Source organism: Heterodontus francisci, chromosome 19, assembly GCF_036365525.1.
Source record: "Heterodontus francisci isolate sHetFra1 chromosome 19, sHetFra1.hap1, whole genome shotgun sequence".
Lineage (NCBI taxonomy): Eukaryota > Metazoa > Chordata > Chondrichthyes > Heterodontiformes > Heterodontidae > Heterodontus > Heterodontus francisci.
The window spans coordinates 16,578,750-16,600,507 of record NC_090389.1 but is presented as its reverse complement, the minus strand read 5'-3'; the positions used below and the strand labels follow the sequence as shown (position 1 = coordinate 16,600,507).

General features: G+C 46.1%; 1 protein-coding gene across 1 annotated transcript in view; it reads left to right on the top strand.

The window, feature by feature from the left end:
• The window catches only part of dnah1 (dynein, axonemal, heavy chain 1), a 697,254-nt gene that overhangs the window by 163,243 nt on the left and 512,253 nt on the right, over positions 1-21,758 (top strand). Inside the window, exons 21-22 of the mRNA XM_068051405.1 lie at positions 14,907-15,119; positions 15,385-15,549. Coding sequence (XP_067907506.1) covers positions 14,907-15,119; positions 15,385-15,549 — 378 coding nt within the window. The remainder of the gene's footprint in view (positions 1-14,906; positions 15,120-15,384; positions 15,550-21,758) is intronic.

Genomic DNA, 21,758 nt, shown 5'->3' with positions numbered 1-21,758 from the left:
ACAGGACCACTCAGCTCCTGACCTCATTACAGCCTTGGTCCAAATATAGACAAAAGAGCTGAACTCAAGAGGTGAGGTGAGAATGGCTGCCCTTGACATCAAGGCAGTATTTGACCGAGTATGGCATCAAGGAGCCTTAGCAAAACTGGAGTCATTGGGAATCAGGGGGAAAACTCTCCACTCGTTGGAGTCATGCCTAGTGCAAAGGAAAATGGTTGTGGTTGTTGCAGGTCAATCATCTCAGTCCCAGGACATCACAGCAGGAGTTCCTCGGGGTAGTGTCCTGGACCCAACCATCTTCAGCTGCTTCATCAATGACCTTCCCTCCATCATAATTTATTTATTTTATTTAGAGATACAGCACTGAAACAGGCCCTTCGGCCCACTGAGTCTGTGCCGACCATCAACCACCCATTTATACTAATCCTACACTAATCCCATATTCCTACCACATCCCCACTTGTCCCTATATTCCCCTACCACCTACCTATACTAGGGGCAATTTATAATGGCCAATTTACCTATCAACCTGCAAGTCTTTTGGTGGTGGGAGGAAACCGGAGCACCCGGAGGAAACCCACGCAGACACAGGGAGAACTTGCAAACTCCACACAGGCAGTACCCAGAATTGAACCCAGGTCGCTGGAACTGTGAGGCTGCGGTGCTAACCGCTGCACCACTGTGCAGTGTGATCAGAAGTGGGGATGTTCGCTGATGGTTGCACAATGTTCAGCACCATTCGTGACTCCTTGGATACAGAAGCAGTCTGTGTAGAAATGCAGCAAGACCTGAGCAACATCCGGGCTTGGGTTGATAAGTGGCAAGTAATATTCGTGCCACACATGTACCAGGCAATGACCATCTCAAACAAGAGAGAAATAAATCATCTCCCCTTGATGTTCAATGGTATTACAATCGCTGAATTGCTCACTATAAACATCCTGGGGGTCACCATTGATCTGAAACTGAACTGGACCAGCCACATAAATGCTGTGGCGACAAGAGAAGGCCAGAGATTGGGAATTCTGCAGTGAGTAACTCACCTCCTGTCACCCCAATGCCTGTCCACCATCTATAAAGCACAGGTCAGGAGTGTGATGGAATGCTGTCCACTTGAATAGGTGTAGCTCCAACAGCACTCAAGAAGCTCGACACCATCCAGGACAAAGCAGTCTGCTTGATCAGCAGCCCATCCACTATCTTCAACATTCACTCCCTCCATCACCGATGCACAGTGGCAGCAGTGTATACCATCTACATGATGCACTGCAGCAGCTCACCAAGGCTCCTTCGACAGCACCTATCAAACCCGTGAACTCTACCACCTAGAAGGACAAGGGCAGCAGATGCATGGGGGCAGCAGATGCATGGGAACACCACCACCTGCAAGTTCCCCTCCAAGCCACACACCTTCCTGACCTTAGAACTGTATCGCCTTTCCTTCAGTGTCGTTGGTTCAAGATCCTGGAACTCCTTTTCTAACAGCACTGTTGGTGTACCTACACCCCAAGGACTGCAGCCATTCAAGGAGGCAGCTCACTACCACCTTCTCAAGGGCAATTAGGGATGGGCAATAAATGCTGGCCTAGCCAGTGATGCCCACATCAAGGAACAAAATAAGGTAGAATGTCTAGATTGAAAAGGGCTAATTTCAATGCAATGAGAAGGGATCTAGTCAGGGTAGAATGGACCCAAAGGCTGGCAGGAATAGCTGTATCAAAACAATGGATTACCTTTAAAGAAGAGATGCTTCAGGTACAGGCTAGGAACATTCCAACAAGGTTGAAGGGTAGGGAAAGCAAGAACAGGGCTTCTTAGTTGATGAGGGAGGTAGAGTTGATGACACAAAAAAAGTGGGTGTTTGATGCATGTCAGGTGAATTCATCAGGTCAGAACCAGCCATATACAATAAGTTAAGAGGGGCGGTGAAGAGGAAAATAAGGCTGGCAAAGAGAGAATATAAAAATAGAATGGCATTGAACATAAAAGGGAAACCAAAGATCTTCTACTGGCATGTAAATAGTAAGCGAGGAGTAAAAGGAGCAGTGTGACCTATTAGGGACAGAGAGGGTAATATATGCTTTGAGGTGCAGGGCAAGGCTAATATACTTAATGAGTACTTTGTAGCAGTGTTCACTAAGGAAATGGGGGCTGACAAGATATCAGTAGAAGCAAAGAGAGTAGAGCCAATGGATAGGATAAAAATTGAGAGGGGCAGTGGTACTAAAAAGGTTGGCTATACTTAGGGTAGATAAGTCACTTGGTCCGGATGTCTTGCATCCCAGGTTGCTAAAGGAAGTGGGGGTGGAGATAGTGGAAGGGCTTGCCATAATCTTCCAATCTTCCCTGGATACGGGGGAGATGCCAGAGGATTGTAGAGTGGCAAATGTGACACCCTTATTCAAGAAAGGGTGTAAGGACAGTCCTAGCAACTATAGGCCAGTTAGTTTAACATCAGTGGTGACTAAGGTTTTAGAAACTATAATCAGGGAAAATATCAACGGACACTTAGAGGTTTAAATTAATTAAGGAGAGCCAGCATGAATTTGTAAAAGGCAGATCATGCTTGACAATTATAATTGAATTTTTTGATGAAATAACAGAGAAGGTTGATGAAAGAAATGCAGTGGATGTTATTTATATGGACTTTAAGAAAGCATTTGATAAGGTCCCACATAAAAGGCTGGTTAAGAAAATTGTGACTCATGGAATGGGAGGATCGGTGTCCAGTTGGATAAAATAAAATGGCTTATGGACAGAAAACAGCAAGTCGTAGTAAATGGTTGCTTTTCAGACTGGAGGATGGAAGACAGTGCTGTTCCCCAAAGGTCAGTGCTGGGACCACTGCTTTTTTTGACACATATATTACTGACATGGATCTTGGAATACGGAGTAGAATCTCAAAATTTGTTGACACCAAACTTGGAGATGTGGCAAACAGTGAGGATGATATGAACCGCCTGCAACAGGATGTAGATAGGCTAGAAGAATGGGCAGAGACGTGGCACATGGAATTTAATACTGACAAATGTAAGGTGATGCATCTTGGCAGAAATAATAGAAAGAGGTAATATATACTTAATGGCACAGTTCTAAAGAGTGTGCAGGAACAGAGGGACCTGGGGGTGCATGTGCATCGATCTTTGAAGGTGGCAGGACATATTGAGAGAGTGCTTAGTAAATCATATGGGATCTTGGGATTCATAAATAGAGGCATTGAGTACAAAAGCAGGGAAGTTATGGTGAACCTTTATAGAGCTGTGGTCAGGCCCCAGCTGGAGTATTGCGTCTAGTTCTGGTTACCACACTTCAGGAAGGATGTGAGGGTCCTTGAGATGGTGCAGAGGAGATTTACCAGATTGGTTCCAGGGATGGGGGATTTTAGTTACAAGGTTAGGTTGGAAAAGATGGGTTTGCTCTCCTTGGAGCAAAGGAGATTGTGGGGAATTTCATGTTCTCGTCTGCCAAAACTGCTCACTACCCCAGGATCATCCTGGAATGAAATAATAGCTCCCAGCTTCTTTTTCCAGTTGCAAACTGTCTTGTTAGAACCCCCTCCCCTGTCTTCTTCACCTTCACCTCCAAGAAGTGCAAGGAGCTAATAGTCTCAATCTTAGTGACAAAGAAGACTATCACATTAGTTGTCGCTGCTGCTTCCCTCCCTTCCAATAGCTCACCAGGCCAAGTTCCTCTAAGTTTCCCCCCACTCTCGCGCTGAACCTAAATCTTTCTGTAGTTTCTTTCCTGTCTCCCCTCATGCCCTCTCCATGTCATTTTGTCCACGCAACTTAGCTTCTACTCCCTCGATTCTATTTCCACTAAACTGCCAACCACCCAATCTTTCCTTCCAGGTTCCCATGTTAGCTCATGTTAACGGTTCTCTCTCCTCCAGGTATTGTCCCCCTCTGTTTCAAATCTGCCACCATCTCCCCATGTTCCCCTGCTCAAAACAAAAACCCTTGACCCTTCCATCCTTGCAAACTAATGCCCATTTCCCACCTCCCTTTCCAAAGTCCTTGAACGTGCTGTCACCTCCCAAATCCGTTCCCATCTTTACCAGAACTCCATGTTTGAATCCCTTCAATCAGGTTTCCGCCCCCGCCACAGTACTAAAATAATTCTTAATCAAAATCACAATTGATCTCCTATGTAATTGTGTCAAAGGTAAACCACCCCTCATCCTTTTAACCAGTCTGGAATGTTTGACACGGTTGACTACATCATCCTCCTCCAACATCTTTCCACCATTGTCCAGCTGGGACTGCACTCGTTTGGTTCCATTCTTATTTATCCAATTGCAGCCAGAAAATCTTCCCTCTCCCGCATGGTTACCTCTAGTGTTCCTCAAGGATCTATTTTTGGCTCCCTCCTATTTCTCATCCATATGCTGCCCCTCGGTGACATCATCCAAAAATACAGCATCAGTTTCCATAGTACCCAGCTGTACTTCACCATCACCTCTCTCGACCCCTTCACTGTCTCTAAATTGTCAGACTGCATCTCTGATATCCAGTACTAATGAACAGAAATTTGCTCCAATTAAATATGGGATAAAACAAAGTCATTGGGCTAGACTTTATAACCCCTGACGTCGGGTGTTGTGGTGAGGGTGGGTGGGGGGATAGCAGAAAATGCTTCTAGCAGAGGCCTGCCACGGGCCTTGACGCCGGGAAGGCCTGGCCCAATATTTCCGGCGGCGGCGAGGCCTCCTGGCAGGCCCCCTGCCGCTCGGCGATGGGTGCAAAATCTGCATATTTAAAAAGTGCAAATAAATGAATGAATTACTTACCTGCTCCCGCCATCCGTCCTGCTCCGATATTGGTGCTGGTGGCCGGCACTCCTGCGCCTTCAGATACCTGTCTGGGAATCTGAGGTGAGACACTGGTGGGGAGGGAACAACAGGTAGGTTTTTCACTGCGGGAGGTGGTGGGGGGGGGGAACAGTGTCAGAATGATTTGATTGGTGTAGGGGATGGAGGGAAGGGGTAAAGATTAAAGCTTGTGAACTTTGGCGGGGAAAGGACAGGTGCACAAGGTAGGTATTTTATGGGGGGGTGGTGAGAGGGCAAGGAATGAATCGTATGGTTATTTCGGGGGTGGGAGAGGGACTAGAAACATTTATTTAATTTCTTTTGAATAAATTTTAATTAAGTGGAAGGGCTCCAAGCCCGTTAAAAATGGCGCTGTACCTGCGCAATGGAGCGGCGCAGTGGTTAGCACTGCAGCCTCACAGCTCCAGCGACCCAGGTTCGGTTCTGGGTACTGCCTGTGTGAAGTTTGCAAGTTCTCCCTGTGACTGCGTGGGTTTCCGCCGGGTGCTCTGGTTTTCTCCCACAGCCAAAGACTTGTGGGTTGATAGGTAAATTGGCCATTGTAAATTTCCCCTAGTGTAGGTAGGTGGTAGGAGAATTGAGGGAAGGTTGGATGCGGTAGGGAATATGGGGATTAGTGTAGGATTAGTATAAGTGGGTGGTTGATGGTCGGCACAGACGTGGTGGGCCTAAGGGCCTGTTTCAGTGCTGTATCTCTCTACGACTCTAAGTGTACAAGTTTGTGACAGGCTTAGATAAGTTAGACAAGGAAAAGCTGTTCTCATTAAAAAAAAAAATTGTACAAGGACTAGGGGCCACAGATTGAAAGATTTGAGCAAAAGCTGCAGGGAGAATATGAGGAAGCACTTTTTTACGCAGCAGGTGGTAATGCCCTGGAACTTGCTGCCCACAAGGGTGGTGGAAGCCAAGACGATCAATGACTTCAAGAGGAAGTTGGATGGCCACCTGAGAGAAATAGACTTGCAGGGCTAAGGGGATTGAGCTGGGGAGTGGGACTGACAGCATAGATCTGTGGAGAGCTGGCATGGACTCAATGGGCCAATGGCCACCTTCTGTGCCATAAATGACTCTATGACTCTAAGTGATTGCCCGGACTGTTTTTGATTGCCTGAGGAGTCAGAGAGGAATGTTCCTGCATATATTTCCCTTATTGGCACTGAGTTTGTTCTGGGTATTTTTGCCTCTCCCAGGAGTTTATATGGATGTGGGGAGGACGGAGTGGGGAAAAGGTTGAGAAGTGTTAGTCACCAGTCATCATGGTGTGTGGGGTAGGCTTTATAAACTAGTTGGTCTTTTGCTGTCCATCAATAATTTCATATATTTGTTTCATGTTGGATGTTATAGTTTCTCTAGCAGTAGTATGACATGATTCACAATATGTAGTATGTATGTAGTTTTTGGCTTGTAAGTATGAGGAAAAACACGTACATTACCATGTAATTGAGGGATTTATATTGTTTCAGTAATAATATCGCCGTTCCTTCACTGTCACTGGGTCAAAATCCTGGAACTCCCTTCCTAAAAGTACTGTGGGTGTACCTACCCCACATGGACTCCAGCGGTTCAAGAAGGCAGCTCACCACCACCTTCTCAAGGGCAATTAGGGATGGGTAATAAATGCTGGCCTGGCCAGCGACGCCCACATCCCATGAATGAATGAAAAAAAAATATTTCTGGAGGTTGGCAGTCTTGGTTGTCCTCCATTAAAATAAAGAATTTTCCTGTTGTTTCTCATAGCATGGATTGATGTTTCCAGTGACAGGGAGCACTCAGCTGTCAAAGAAGCCTCCACTACTTAAAGCTAACCTGTTCAAGGGGAGGCTTCAGCAGGTGCTGTAAGTGGCTAGGGCAGAGTGTCTGAGAAGAAGAACATTGAATAATGGCACAACAGGGCAGAGAGATTTTTCTGGTACAGCACTGGAGGCCTTGTTGCAGGAGGTGGATAGGAGGAGAAAAGGTCCTGTAGCCAAAAGTGAGATTCTACAGGCACAGTGTAGACATGTCCCCACAAAGATAAAGGGTGATAAAGCCAAATTCAGAGCCCTCTGGTTATCTAGGACCATACAACCATATGAATTAGGAGCAGAAGTAGGCCATCCAGCCCCTCAAGCCTGCTCCACCATTCAATAAGATCATGGCTAATCTGTTTCTGACTCATATTCTACACTCCCATCTACCCCGATAATCTTGATTTTCCTTGCCTAACAAGAATCTATCTACCTCTGCCTTAAAAATATTCAATGACCCCGCTTTCACCACCTTCTGAGGCAATGAGTTCCAAAATCGCACAACCCTCAGAGAAAAAATTTCTCCTCATCTCTGTCCTAAAAGGGAAACTCCTAATTTTAAAACAATGCCCCCTAATTCTGGACTCACCCACAAGAGGAAACATCCTTTCCACATCCACCTTGTCAAGACCGTTCAGGATCTTATATACTTCAATCAAGGCTGCCCTCACTCTTCTAAACTCCAGTGAAAACAAGCGCAGTCTGTCCAACCTTTCCTCCTAAGACAACCCGCTCATTCCAGGTATCAATCTAGTAAACCTCCTCTGAACCGCCTCCAACACATTTACGTCCTTCCTTAAATAAGGAGACTAAAACTACACCAATGCCCTGTATAACTGAAGCATACCATCCTTACTTTGATAAAAGCAAAATACTGCGGATGCTGGAAATCTGAAACAAAAACAAGAAATGCTGGAAATCTGAAACAAAAACAAGAAATGCTGGAATCACTCAGCAGGTCTGGCAGCATCTGTGGAAAGAGAAGCAGAGTTAACGTTTCGGGTCAGTGACCCTTCTTCGAAACAGTTCCGAAGAAGGGTCACTGACCCGAAACGTTAACTCTGCTTCTCTTTCCACAGATGCTGCCAGACCTGCTGAGTGATTCCAGCATCCTTACTTTGATCTCATAATAGCATTCCATTAGCCTTCTTTATTACTTGCTGTACCTACATACTAACTTTTTGTGACTCATGCACTGGAAGAAATAGATCCCTCTGCACCTCGGAATTTGCAGTCATGCTCTGTTTAAGTAATACTCTGCTTTTTTATTCTTCCTGCCAAAGTGAACAACTTCACATTTTCCACATTATACTCTATCTGCCAGATTTTTGCCCACTCACTCAGCCTATCTATAATCGGTCTGCAAGCTCCTTATGTCCTCTTCACACATACTTTCCTGCCTATCTTTGTGTCATCTGCAAATTTAGCTACCATGCCATCGCTCCCCTCATCTAAGTCATTGATATAAATTGTAAAAAGTTGAGGCCCAGCACAGACCCCTGTGGGACTCCACTCGTCACATCCTGCCAATCAGAAAAGGACCCATTTATGCATACTCTCTGTTTTTTGCCAGCCAGACAATCTTCTATCCAAGCTAATATGTTACCCCCTACACCATGAGTTCCTACTTTGCGCAATAACCAAATGCCTTCTGGAAATCCCAAGTACAATACGTCAATGGACTCTCCTTTATCCACAGCACATGTTAATCAGGGATAGTCAGCATGGATTTGTTAAGGGAAGGTCGTGTCTTACGAAGTTGATTGAATTTTTTGAGGAAATATCAAGGAGGATTGATGAGCGTAGTGCAGTGGATGTGGTCTACATGGATTTTAGTAAGGCATTTGACAAGGATCCAGATGGCAGACTGGTCAGAAAAGTAAAAGCCCATGGGATACAGGGCAATGTGGCAAGTTGGATCCAGAATTGACTCAGTGGTTGATGGAAGTTTTTGCGAATGGAAGGTGGTTTCCAGTGGTGTTCCACAGGGCTCACTGTTGTGTCCCTTGCTGTTTGTGGTGTATGTTAATGATTTGGACTCAAATGTGGGAGGCATGATTGGGAAATTTGCAGATGACACAAAAATTGACCACGTAGTTGATAGTGAGGAGGATAGCTGTCGACTCCAGAATTATATCAATGGTTTGATTGAGTGGGCAGAAAAGTGGCAAATGGAATTCAATCCAGAGAAGTGTGAGGTAATGCATTTGGGGAGGGCAAACAAAGCGAGGGAATACACAATAATAGGAGGATATTGAGAGGGATAGAAGAAGTGAGAGACCTTGAAGTGCATGTTCACAGGTCCCTGAAGGTGGCAGGACAGGTAGATAGAGTGGTGAAGAAGGCATTTGGAATGCTTTCCTTTATTGGCCAAGGTATAGAATACAGAAGCAGGGATGTAATGCTAGAACTGTATAAAATGCTGGTTAGGCCACAGCTGGAGTATTGTGTACAGTTCTGGTCACCATGTTACAGGAAGGACGCAGTTGCTTTGGAGTGAGTACAGAGGAGATTTACAAGAGTGTTGCCAGGGCTTAAAAATTGCAGCTATGAAGAAAGATTGGATCGGCTAGGGTTGTTTTCCTTAGAACAGAGGAGGCTGAAGGGTGACTTAATTGAGGTGTCCAAAATTATGAGGGGCCTAGATAGAGTAGACAGGAAGGACCTGTTTCTCCTAGCGCAGAGGTCAATTACCAGGGGACACAGATTTAAGGTAATTGGTAGAAGGATTAGCGAGGACATGAGGAAAAACTTTGATACCCAGAGGGTGGTGGGTGAATGGAATCCACTGCACGGATCGGTGGTGGAGGCAGAAACCCTCAAATCATTTAAAAGGTACCTAGACACGCACCTGAAGTGCTGTAACCTGCAAGGCTATGGACTATTTGCTGGAAGGTGGGATTAGAATGGGTGGCTAGATTTTTCAGCTGGTGCAGACACGATGGGCTGAATGGCCTCCTTCTGTGCCGTAACTTTTCTATAGTTCTATGGCTCTATCCACAAGGGACCAGGAGGCCATCCAGACTGACAGTGCAAAGTCAGTGGGAGAAGATAGCCATTGTGGTCAATGCCAGAGGTGTAGCCCAAGGACCTTTAGTGCCGCAACAAGTTCAATAACCCCATGTGAGTGGTAAAGCTTAGTGAATGCATACTCTTACAACTGAACCACTAGCCTCACATGACGGCTTGCTCACAATGAAGTTGAGTTCTTCTTCCCTCGCCTTCGCATCTGGGCTCAATTCTTTGACCAGGCGTCCTCCCCCCGAACCAGCAGACCCATTCACCTGCCTCCAGTATTCTCCCTCCACCTGGATCCCTCCCTCTGGCCTCTTACCCACTTTTGACCTTTTCATTGAGAACTGTTGGCGAGACATCTCCGCTCCCCTCACTCACTATAATCTGTCTCCCTCCGAACTTGCTGCACTCCATTCTCTCAGGTCTATCCCTGTCATTGTGATCAAACCGGCTGACAAGGATGGTGCTGTTGTTGTCTGGCATACTGACCTCTACTTTGCAGGGGCTGAGCGCCAACTCTCAGACACTTCTTCCTACCTCCCCCTGGACCATGACCCCACGACCAAACTTCAAGCCACTGTCTACAGGACTGTCACTGACCTCATCTCCTCCGGAGATCTTTCCTCTACAGCTTCCAAACTCATAGACCCGCAAACCCGCACAGCCCGCTTCTACCTCCTTCCCAAAATCCACAAACAGGACTAGCCTGGTAGACCAATCATTTCAGCCCATTCCTGCCCCACTGCACCTATTTCTTCCTATCTAGACTCTATCTTTCCTCCCTTGGTCCGGTTTCTTCCAACCTACATCCATGACTCTTCTGGTGCCCGATGTCATTTCGACAATTTCCAGTTTCCTGGTCCTAACTGCCACCTCTTCACTATGGACATCCAATCTCTCTATACCTCCATCCTCCACCAGGACGGTCTGAGGACTCTCCGCTTATTCCTTCAACAGAGGCCCAACCAGACCCCATCCACCACCACTCTCCTCTGCCTGGCTGAACTTGATCTCACATTGACCAACTTCTCCTTCAACTCCACTCATTTCCTTAAATAAAAGGTGTTGCGATGGGTACCCGCATGGGTCCCAGTTATGTGTCTTTTTGTGTGATATGTCGAACATTCCTTTTTCCAGTCCTACTCAGGCCCCCTCCCCCAACTCTTTTTCCGATACATTGATGACTGTATCGGTGCTGTTTCCTACTCTCGCCACGAACTGGAAAACTTTAACTTTGCTTCCAATTTCCACCCTTCTCTCACCTTTTACAGGGTCCATCTCCGACACTTTCCTTCCCTTCCTTGACTTCTCTGTCTCCATTCTGACGATAGACTGTCCACTAATATTCATTTTAAGCCCACTGACTCCCACAGTTACCTTGAATACACTTCCTCACATGCTGTTTCCTGTAAGGACTCCATCCCATTCTCTCAGTTTCTCCATCTCCGACGTAGCTGTTCTGATGATGCAACCTTCCACCACAGTGCTTCTGACATGTCTTCCTTTTTTTCTCACCGAGGATTCACCCCCACTGTGGTTGACAGGGTCCTCAACCATGTCCGACCCATATCCCGCAATTCTGCCTTCATCCCTTCCCCTCCCTCCCAGAATGTGACAGGGTTCCCCTTGTCCTCATTTTCCACCCCACCAGCCTCCACATCCAAAGGATCATTCTTCACCATTTCTGCCACCTCCAATGTGATGCCACCACCAAACACATCTTCCCCTCCTCTCCCCGACAGCATTCCGAAGGGATCGTTCCCTCCATGACACTCTGGTCCACTCCTCAATTACCCCCAACACCTCATCCCCTTCCTACAGCACCTTCCCATGCAATCGCAGGAGGTGTAATACCTGCCCTTTTACCTCCTCTCTCCTCACCATCCAAGGCCCGAAGCACTGCTTCCAGGTGAAGCAATAATTTACTTGTACTTCTTTCAATTTAGTATACTGTATCGCTGCTCACAATGCGGTTATCTCTACATTGGGAAGACCAAATGCAAATTGGCTGACCACTTTGCAGAACACTGCTGGACTCAACATTGAGTTCAATAATTTCAGAGCATGTCACATCTTTTTTGTCATTATTTTATTTTTTTAAATTTTATTTTACTATTTTTGAACCATGTGCCTGCCTTAAACTTGGTTTTTCACGTTTGTGCTTTTGGTCAGAGCTGTTCATTATTCTGTCATTAACACTCTCTCTGGACTAATGCTTTGTCTTTCACCACACCATTAACACTCCCTTTACTTTTGTCACATGACATCTTTGTCATTTACTCTCTCCTGCCCTCTGCCTATCACACACCTTCCCTTTTGTTCTCTTTCGCCGCACCACGGCTTCACCTGCTTAAAACCTATTTCATTTCTAGCCTTTGCCAGTTCTGATGAAAGGTCACAGACTTGAAACGTTAACTGTGCTTCTCTCTCCACAGATGCTGCCAGACTGGCTGAGTATTTCCAGCTCTCCCTGTTTTTATTTCAGATTTTCGGCATCCACAGTATTTTGCTTTAATTACACTAGTCTCACATACTGCTCAAGTCTCCACACCACCTTCACTTACCTGTAAACAAGCTCTATCAACCATTATTCATACCTCACATCTATATCTTCACTTCACTCTTACATAGGAACCATAGGAACATAGGAGCAGGAGTAGGGCTATTCAGCCCATCGAGCGTGCTCTGCCATTGAATACAATCATGGCTGATCATCCTCTTCAATGCACTTTTCCCACACTATCCCCATATCTCTATATGTAATTGGTATTTAGAAATCTGTCAATCTCTGCTTTAAATATACTCAGTGACTGAGCTTCCACAGCTCTCTGGGGTAGAGAATTCCAAAGATTCACAACCCTGAATTCCAAAGATTCACAACAAAAAAAACATGTACATACTAACAGACATCGAAGGCGAGGAAGCGCATTCCGGGGCCTGCTAAAGAGAATACAATCCACAAGGGCCAGAACTGGTTAGACCAGCTGGTCACATGACTACCTGGTTATTCCAGGGTTTTCGTTTGAACTGGCCACGGAGAGTTTGAACTGAGAAAGTCTGTTTGTTGCTGAACTGAGAAGATCTCACCTGTCTGTTCCCATCTCTTTCTCACAAACCTCTGAATCCACTGAAGGCACATGAACCCCAAGAGAGAAAAGTGTCCTACAACGAACAAGGTTTAAGAAGAATGCTGGGCTCCAACGAAAAGCAAGATCTACCTGCAATCAAGGACTCTACAGTGAGCTCGAAGAACCATAACAACAACTCTTCAGATATTGCCTCAAACATTTCCACTTTATTTTTCTTCTGCTCTTTTCTGTCTCTATTTGCATGTGTGTATCGCATATGCATGCTAGTGTAGGCGCGTCGTGTATCCGTAGGTGTTAACTAAATTAAAGTTTAAGTTGAATAAATTCCAACTTTTCTACTTTAGACCTAAGAAAGCCTCTGCTGTTGAATGTGTATTCTGCTAAGACGGGGCATTAGCTGGATGTTGCGGTTGAAAATGGCACCGCTGGAATCAAATCACCATTACACACTGACTGGTGTCACAATCTGCCTGCTTTGCATACTGCTGGCACCCATGCTAAATACTTACCCAAAATGGAATCTGGTGGGGCCTGCACCAGAAGTGTACACACATGGCATGGATACCATATTGATACTCAAATAGCACCCGTAGCGATGAAAATACATTTGTAAGACTGTTGTTGAGTAGCCCTCACTTGTTTGTGAAGGGATTAGAGTTTAGATCTTTCTGAAAAGCGATCTGCTTGTCAGTACCTTAGTTCTAAATGCTGGTCATAGCTAAATAATAGAGTCATCGTTGTCAATTTTAGGTATTAATGTGCTAAAGTCCTTTGGTATAGAGAAGCTGAACAGATTGGGAATAAATGTGGATTGCTACCTACAGCAGGCTCTTTCTCTCTTTCTCTCTTCCTTGACCCTCCTGCTTTTTTCCAATGTGGAATGCTTGGAAAATTGCCCTTTGTATTATTTGGTATATTTTGCAATCACTGGAAAATACTACTGACCATTTTGTCAGGCAAGCCCTCCATCTGCCAAGAATGGGGAAAATTAATTTTGCCACATGAACATCGATTTTCAAGTATTGTTGGTGAAGAAAGAACTTCCTTTAAAAAACAATTGGAGACTTTGGCCGGACAGAGACATTAGCATATCAACAGACAGGTACTTAAACGAACAAAGGAGCTATTTCCTGCTCCTGCTCTAATTTAACCCACAATGGACTTTTGATTACCAGACGTAGAAGCATTCCAGGTTAACAATTAAGATGGCCGAATACACAAACTGACGTAGTCAGGCCAGTGTGGTCACTTGACTGACTTGGAGTTTTTTTTAATTTGAACTTCCAACAGGGAAAGAAATCAGAAAGCACTTTTCTCCTGGACTAATAAGACCTCTCATCTGTCTGCTCTCATCTTGCACTTACCAACTTCAGAAACCATTGAAGACACGTGAACCTCAAAGAGAGAAAAGTTTCCTACGTTGAACAAGGTTTAAGAAGAATACTGGGCCCCAACGAAAAGTAAGAGCTACCGACAATCAAAGACTCTACAGTGAGCTGGAACCACAGAAACAGTAACCAGAAACCCCCGTCAGAGACTACCTCAAACCTTTCGCCTTATATTTTCCTCTCTTTTTGTCCCTATCTACTTGTGTGTATCGCGTGTGCATGCTAGCGTGGGTGCATCATACATCCGTGGGCGTTAACTGAATTAGAATTAAATTTAAAGTTTAACAAATTTCACTCTTTCTTCTTTAAACTTAAGAATAGCTGGTGTGCTCATTTCTTTGCCTTATAATTGGAAAGCAGTGAACAAGGATTCACACAGGGGGAGCTCAAAATGCTGTATTTAAAAATAAAACCCTGTTACAATAAGACCAGGTGAAGACAGTAACAGACCCCCTAGACACCTTTCTCACCTGGTCGTAACAATTGCTACTCCTTTGGTTAAAAAAGAACTCAAGAAAGTTGCATAATTATAGGAAGAGACAGAATCAGGTATGCAAGATCATAATCTTCAAAGTTGTAAAGGCTCTACAGCATTGCATCACCTAGTATCCATTAATAAGACTGTACTGTAGTTAAGCTAACTCTTGAATACAGAAATTTTACAGTTTTCAAAAGGTATTTGATACATATATTCACATTTTACAGCAAAAGTAAGTCTTCAAATGTTAAATTGCAAAAGGTTTAATCAAATAAAGAGATTTCCCAGAACTAATGTTGGATACCTTCTTATTTATAGGCCCTGGATAAGATGGAAAGTGAGTGGGAAAATATTAATTTTGATGTGATGCCATACAAAGAAACAGGAACATTTATCTTGAAAAGTCCAGATGAAGCTTCTCAATTACTGGATGATCATATTGTCATGACACAAAGCATGTCCTTCTCACCCTTCAAGAAGGCATATGAAGCGAGGATCAGCAGTTGGGAAAACAAACTACGCATAACCCAGGTGAGACTCCAGAAAGGATTTCCGGGCTTGCATGCGATCTATGCAGATTGACAGGTTAATTTGTCAGTAACCTAAGAAACTATAACCAGTAGGAAAGAAGGTAAATCTGGTCTTCCATATCTTATTAGAAAGTCATTAGATTTGACCCAGCCTTTCCATGAAGACATGGTCAAAATTAAAAACCTGCAGTCAAGTGAATTGAGCAATTGTATTTGTAGCTGCACTGGTAAGGATTATATTATATTTGTATTCCATGTTGTTTCAGGATGTCCTGGATGAATGGCTGTTGTGTCAGAGGTCCTGGCTTTACCTGGAACCTATCTTCAGTTCTGAGGACATTAACAGACAACTGCCAGTGGAAAGTAAACGATACCATACCATGGAGCGGTTATGGATAACTATTATGAAAAATGCAAATGAAAACAGGAAGGTATAGTTGCTATTGTGCTTTTGTTGTTGACAAAATGCTCTCTTTCTAAGAATCTTGTACTCAGTCTATTTTTGGCTTATCCCACCATGCACCAACCCTAGTTGAGAAGGTGGTCAAGTGCCCCGTGATTGATCCTGCACACCAGCTGGCTCTTCATTTCCATGGAAATACCTCCAGCATTGCCTCTTCTGATACGCTACCCTTCAAATAGCTTCTGGTTCATTCGCTCTCCATACCTGTCTCCAACCCTGCGACATCTCCTCTCTATACTCCATTTACTAACAGGATATATATATCCGAATCTTGCTACATAACCAGGCCTATGTAACTTGAATTTCCCTGGACTGCATTTTACTTTGCTGCCGGCGATTAACAATGGAGCCGCATTTTGTGGAGCTGCCGCGATATTCAGAATGGCAGCTCATTTAAATAGCTGGGATGGACCACCCACCCCGATGACGTGGAGGGGGAAGGCGGTCCATCCCGACAATTGCATCAGCAGTCTTTGCGCAGATGCTGACACCATTTTTAAAGGGCTTCGAGCCCTTCCATTTAATTTAAATATTTAAAGAGCAATGTTGCTAAAAATTTTAAACACATTTAATTTGCCCCTCTCCCACTTCCCCAATAATCAAGCAATGCATTACTTGCCCTCTCCCCCACAAAACACCTTCCTGCCCATCTGACCTCCCGCCCCAACAAAATTCATAAACTATAAACTTTACCCCTTCCCACTAGCCCCTTCATCAGTGAAATTACTTTGACGCTGCTCCACCCTAACCTGCACTGAAAAACTTATTTGCTCCCCCTTCCCCACCAGTGTCCTGCCTCAGATCCCTGGAAGGGTATCCAAAGGCATGGGAGTGCCGGCCATCGGCACTAATATCGTTCCAGAACGGATGATGGGAGCAGGTAAGTAATTAATTCATTTATTTAAATACATTTAACTATTTAAATTTTGCTCCTGTCACCGAGCGGTGGGGGGCCACCACAAGGCCTCACCGCTGTTGGCAATATCGGGCCAGGCCTTCCCAGCATCGAGGCACGTGGCGAGCCTCTGCCAGAGTCATTTTCCGCGCCCCCCCCCCATGACCCCTGACATTGGGGGGGTTGCAAAATTCAGCCATGTGTCCATTTGCGTGCATGTTTTGACTGCCGCTCCAGACCCAAGTCTGTCACTTCTAGTTCCACTTTTCCTCCGACTTTTCTTGTTTTCACTTTAGCCCTCCTAGACCCCTCTCTCCTGTCATCAAGCCGCCTTTCATTTCTCCCCACTCCTAAATCCCTAAGTCCCTACCGCAACCCTTCAGCACTCCTCAAACTTCCTATCCTCCTGCCGCCATCCCAGGCATCACTCACTCTTAAATAATAACAAGAAATGCTGGAACCACTCAGCAGGTCTGGCAGCATCTGTGAAAAGAGAAGCAGAGTTAACGTTTCGGGTCAGTGACCCTTCTTCGGAACTGACAAATATTAGAAAAGTCACAGGTTATAAGCAAGTGAGGTGGGGGTGGGGCAAGAGATAACAAAGGAGAAGGTGTAGATTGGACAAGGCCACATAGCTGACCAAAAGGTCAGGGAGCAAATGCAAACAATATGTTAATGGTGTGTTGAAAGACAAAGTATTAGTACAGATTAGGTGTTAACGGATTGAATACTTAACAGCAGCAAGTGCAAACCTGAAAAAAAACAGTGGGTAAGCAAACTGAACAAACTAAGATGAAATGAAATAAATGCAAAAAAAAGGATTGTAAAAAAAGAAAAAATAACTAAAAATGAAAGTAAAATGGGGGGCAGTCATGCTCTGAAATTATTGAACTCAATGTTCAGTCCGGCAGGCTGCAGTGTGCCTAATCGGTAGATGAGATGCTGTTCCTCGAGCTTGCGTTGATGTTCATTGGAACACTGCAGCAATCCCAGGACAGAGATGTGAGCATGAGAGCAGGGGGGAGCGTTGAAATGGCAAGCAACCGGAAGCTCAGGGTCCTGCTTGCGGACTGAGCGGAGATGTTCCGCAAAGCGGTCACCCAGTCTGCGCTTGGTCTCCCCAATGTAGAGGGGACCACATTGTGAGCAGCGAATACAGTATTACTACATTGAAAGAAGTACAAGTAAATCGCTGCTTCACCTGAATTTCGCGCTTGGCATGACGTTGAGCTCTTCTTCCGTCACCTCCGCCTCCGGGCTCACTTCTTTGACCAGGAGTCCTCCCCCCGACCAGCAGACCCATTCACCCACCTCCAGCATTCTCCCTCTACCTGGACCCCTCCCCCTAGCCTCTTACCCGCTCTTGATCTCTTCATTGAAAACTGTCGGCGAGACATTGGTCATCTCAATTTCTCTGCCCCCCTCACTCACTCTATCTAACCTGTCCCCCTCTGAACTTGAGGCACTCCGTTCTCTCAGGTCTAACCCCGACATGGTCATCAAACCTGCAGACAAGGGTGGTGCTGTTGTTGTATGGCGTACCGACCTCTACCTTGCAGAAGCTCAAAGCCAACTCACGGACACTTCTTCCTACCTCCCTCTGGACCATGACCCCACCACCGAACATCAAGCCACTGTCCAAAGGACTGTCACTGACCTCAACTCCTCTGGAGATCTTCCGTCTACAGCTTCCAACCTCATAGTCCCGCAACCCCGGACAGCCCGCTTCTACCTCCTTTGCAAAATCCACAAACGGGACTGTCCCGGCAGACCCATTGTGTCAGCCTGCTCCTGCCCCACTGAACTTATTTCTTTTTATCTTGACTCTATCTTTTCTCCGCTGGTCCAGTCTCTTCCCACTGACATCCGTGACTCTTCTGACGCCCTACGTCATTTTGACAATTTCCAGTTTCCTGGTCCCAACCGCCTCCTCTTCACTATGGATGTCCAATCGCTCTACACCTCCATCCCCCACCAGGATGGTTTGAGGGTTCTTCGCTTCTTCCTGGAACAGAGGCCCAACCAGTCCCCATCCACCACCACCCTCCTCCGCCTGGCGGAACTTGTTCTCACATTGAACAACTTCTCCTTCAACTCCACGCACTTCCTTCAAGTAAAAGGTGTCGCTATGAGTACCCGCATGGGTCCTAGTTATGCCTGTCTTTTTGTGGGATATGTCGAGCATTCTTTGTTCCAGTCCTACTCAGGCCCCCTCCCCCAACTCTTTTTCCAGTACATTGATGACTGTATTGATGCCGTTTCTTGCTCCCACCCCGAACTGGAAAACTTTATCAACTTTGCTTCCAATTTCCACCCTTCTCTCACCTTTACATGGTCCATCTCTGACACTTCCCTTCCCTTCCTCGACTTCTCTGTCTCCATCTCTGGGGATAGGTTGTCTACTAATATCCATTATAAGCCCACCGACTCCCACAGCTACCTCGACTACACTTCTTCACACCCTACCTCCTGTAAGGACTCCATTCCATTCTCCCAGTTTCTCCGTCTCCGACGCATCTGCTCTGATGATGCTACCTTCCATGACGGTGCTTCTGATATGACCTCCTTTTTCCTCAACCGAGGATTTCCCCCCACTGTGGTTGATAGGGCCCTCAACCGTGTCCGGCCCATTTCCCGCACCTCTACCCTCACCCCTTCCCCTCCCTCCCAGAACCGTGACAGGGTTCCCCTTCTCATCACTTTCCACACCATCAGCCTCCATATCCAAAGGATCATCCTCCGCCATTTCCGCCACCTCCAGCGTGATGCCACTACCAAACACATCTTCCCCTCCCTTCTCCTGTCAGCATTCCGAAGGGATCGTTCTCTCCGCGACACCCTGGCCCACTCCTCCATTACCCCCGCCACCTCGTCCCCATCCCATGGCACCTTCCCCTGCAATTGCAGGAGGTGTAATACCTGTCCATTTACCTCCTCTCTCCTCACGATCCCAGGCCCCAAACACTCCTTTCAGGTGAAGCCGCGATTTACTTGTACTTCTTTCAACGTAATATACTGTATTCGCTGCTCACAATGTGGTCTCCTCTACATTGGGGAGACCAAGCGCAGACTGGGTGACCGCTTTGCGGAACATCTCCGCTGAGTCCGCAAGCAGGACCCTGAGCTTCCGGTTGCTTGCCATTTCAACACTCCCCCCTGCTCTCATGCTCACATCTCTGTCCTGGGATTGCTGCAGTGTTCCAGTGAACATCAACGCAAGCTTGAGGAACAGCATCTCAACTAACGATTAGGCACACTCCAGCCTGCCGGACTGAACATTGAGTTCAATAATTTCAGAGCATGACAGCCCCCCATTTTACTTTCATTTTTAGTTATTCTTTTTTTACATTTTTTACAATCCTTTTTTTTGCATTTATTTCATTTCATCTTCGTTTGTTCAGTTTGCTTACCCACTGTTTTTTTTCAGGTTTGCACTTGCTGCTGTTAAGTATTCAGTCCGTTAACACCTAATCTGTACTAATGCTTTGTCTTTCAACACACCATTAACATATTGTTTGCCTTTGCTCCATGACTTTTTGGTCAGCTATGTGGCCTTGTCCAATCTACACCTTCTCCTTTGTTATCTCTTGCCCCACCCCAACCTCACTTGCTTATAACCTGTGACTTTTCTAATATTTGTCAGTTCGGAAGAAGGGTCACTGACCCGAAACGTTAACTCTGCTTCTCTTTTCACAGATACTGCCAGACCTGCTGAGTGGTTCCAGCAATTTTTGTTTTTATTTCAGATTTCCAGCATCCACAGTATTTTGCTTTTCTATCACTCACTCTTAGATAAGCCTATATGTTTCTCCCTTGGCATATTACAAAGCACCCGTCACTGCCTCCCGATGAGCAGCATTCCCAACTGCCCCATTCTGCTGTCAACTTGACCTTCCCAGCACATCCACTGTGGGATAATCTTTTTTACCTCCTTACCATCCCACTCTCCCCTCCAATGGACTTTGCCAGTGGATAAGCTAGCACCGCCCCTCTCCACATCTCCGTCAAAAATATGAAGAAGGCACTTGCCATCCATGAGCTTATTGTGGATGATTACATCGACATCACAGCCTTGACGGAAACCTAGCTGAGGTGTGATGACACACTCCCCCTAAATGAAGCCTCCCTGTCTGGTTATACCTTCCACCACTTGCCCTGCCCCAACTGTCTCAGTGGCAGTGTAGTTCTTATCCCCTACTGCTCTTGCATTTTTCCTCCTTGCAACATCTCATCCTGTTTTACCCTTCTTGCTTCTCATTTAAGATCATTGTTCTCTGCTCCCCACCCAAGTGCCATGCCAAATTTCTCACCAAGATATCTTCTCTGCTTGCCTTCCTCAGCTTCTGCACTGAGCATCATCTGATCCTCGGTGATTTCAACTTACATCTCAACTCATTATGTCTCTCTCCTCTGGGTTTACTGCCCTCCTATCCTCCATGTAAACTCTCCCACATTTATTCACAACCATCCCCTTTACCAGACCTCTCATGTGGCCTCACTACTCCCATCATGTCAATCATAAATACGTCATCTCTGATCACTTCCTTCGATCACTCTCTACCTATATCTCCTTCCCTCTGCATACCCAGCTTCCTTCTCTGTCCAGCCCTGGAAAAAAAAATCTGTCCAAATTCACTTACAACTGCACTTTCAAAATCCAAAGGGGGTCTTTTATGCTAGCAGTGGGGGTCTCGAAGTCGGGTGAAACTGACGCCAAAGATCCCAGTACCCTCTGTTATATGGAAGGCCCACCTACAGTGGCATAGCATTTAGGACCCTGTCACCGGAAGTCCTGGCCTTGCAGAGCTGCCGGCCAATCAGAGGCTCGCAGCTGCAGCGCCACCACGGAGGCAGTGGCTGCTGTAGCTGCAGCAACCAGACACTGAGGAGCAGTGCTGGAACCAGGCTTAAGGTAGGTTAGAGCGGGAGGGGTCTTGCGGGGTGGGGGTTGCGGGCGAGGGAGGGGGGTTGGCAGCAAAGGCTGCCCTCAGCGTGCCCCCCCGCCACACATTCCTGATGCTGGGTCCCTCATACAGGCACTGAGTGCCTTTGAATAAGGGACCCTCCCCCTGCATTCACAGAGCCGTGAAGCAGACCGCATGGTTTCTTGTGCCTTGCTTCCCTTGTGCTGGCAGGCCGCCCGTCACACAGGTAATTGCAGCTGCGGTGGGAAGAGGCCCTTAATTGGTGGTTAATTCCCCAGTTAATGGCCTCAATTGGCAGCGGGGAATGAGGCGGGATCCTCCCCCGCTCCATCCCACCCGATTATATGCTCTGTCCAC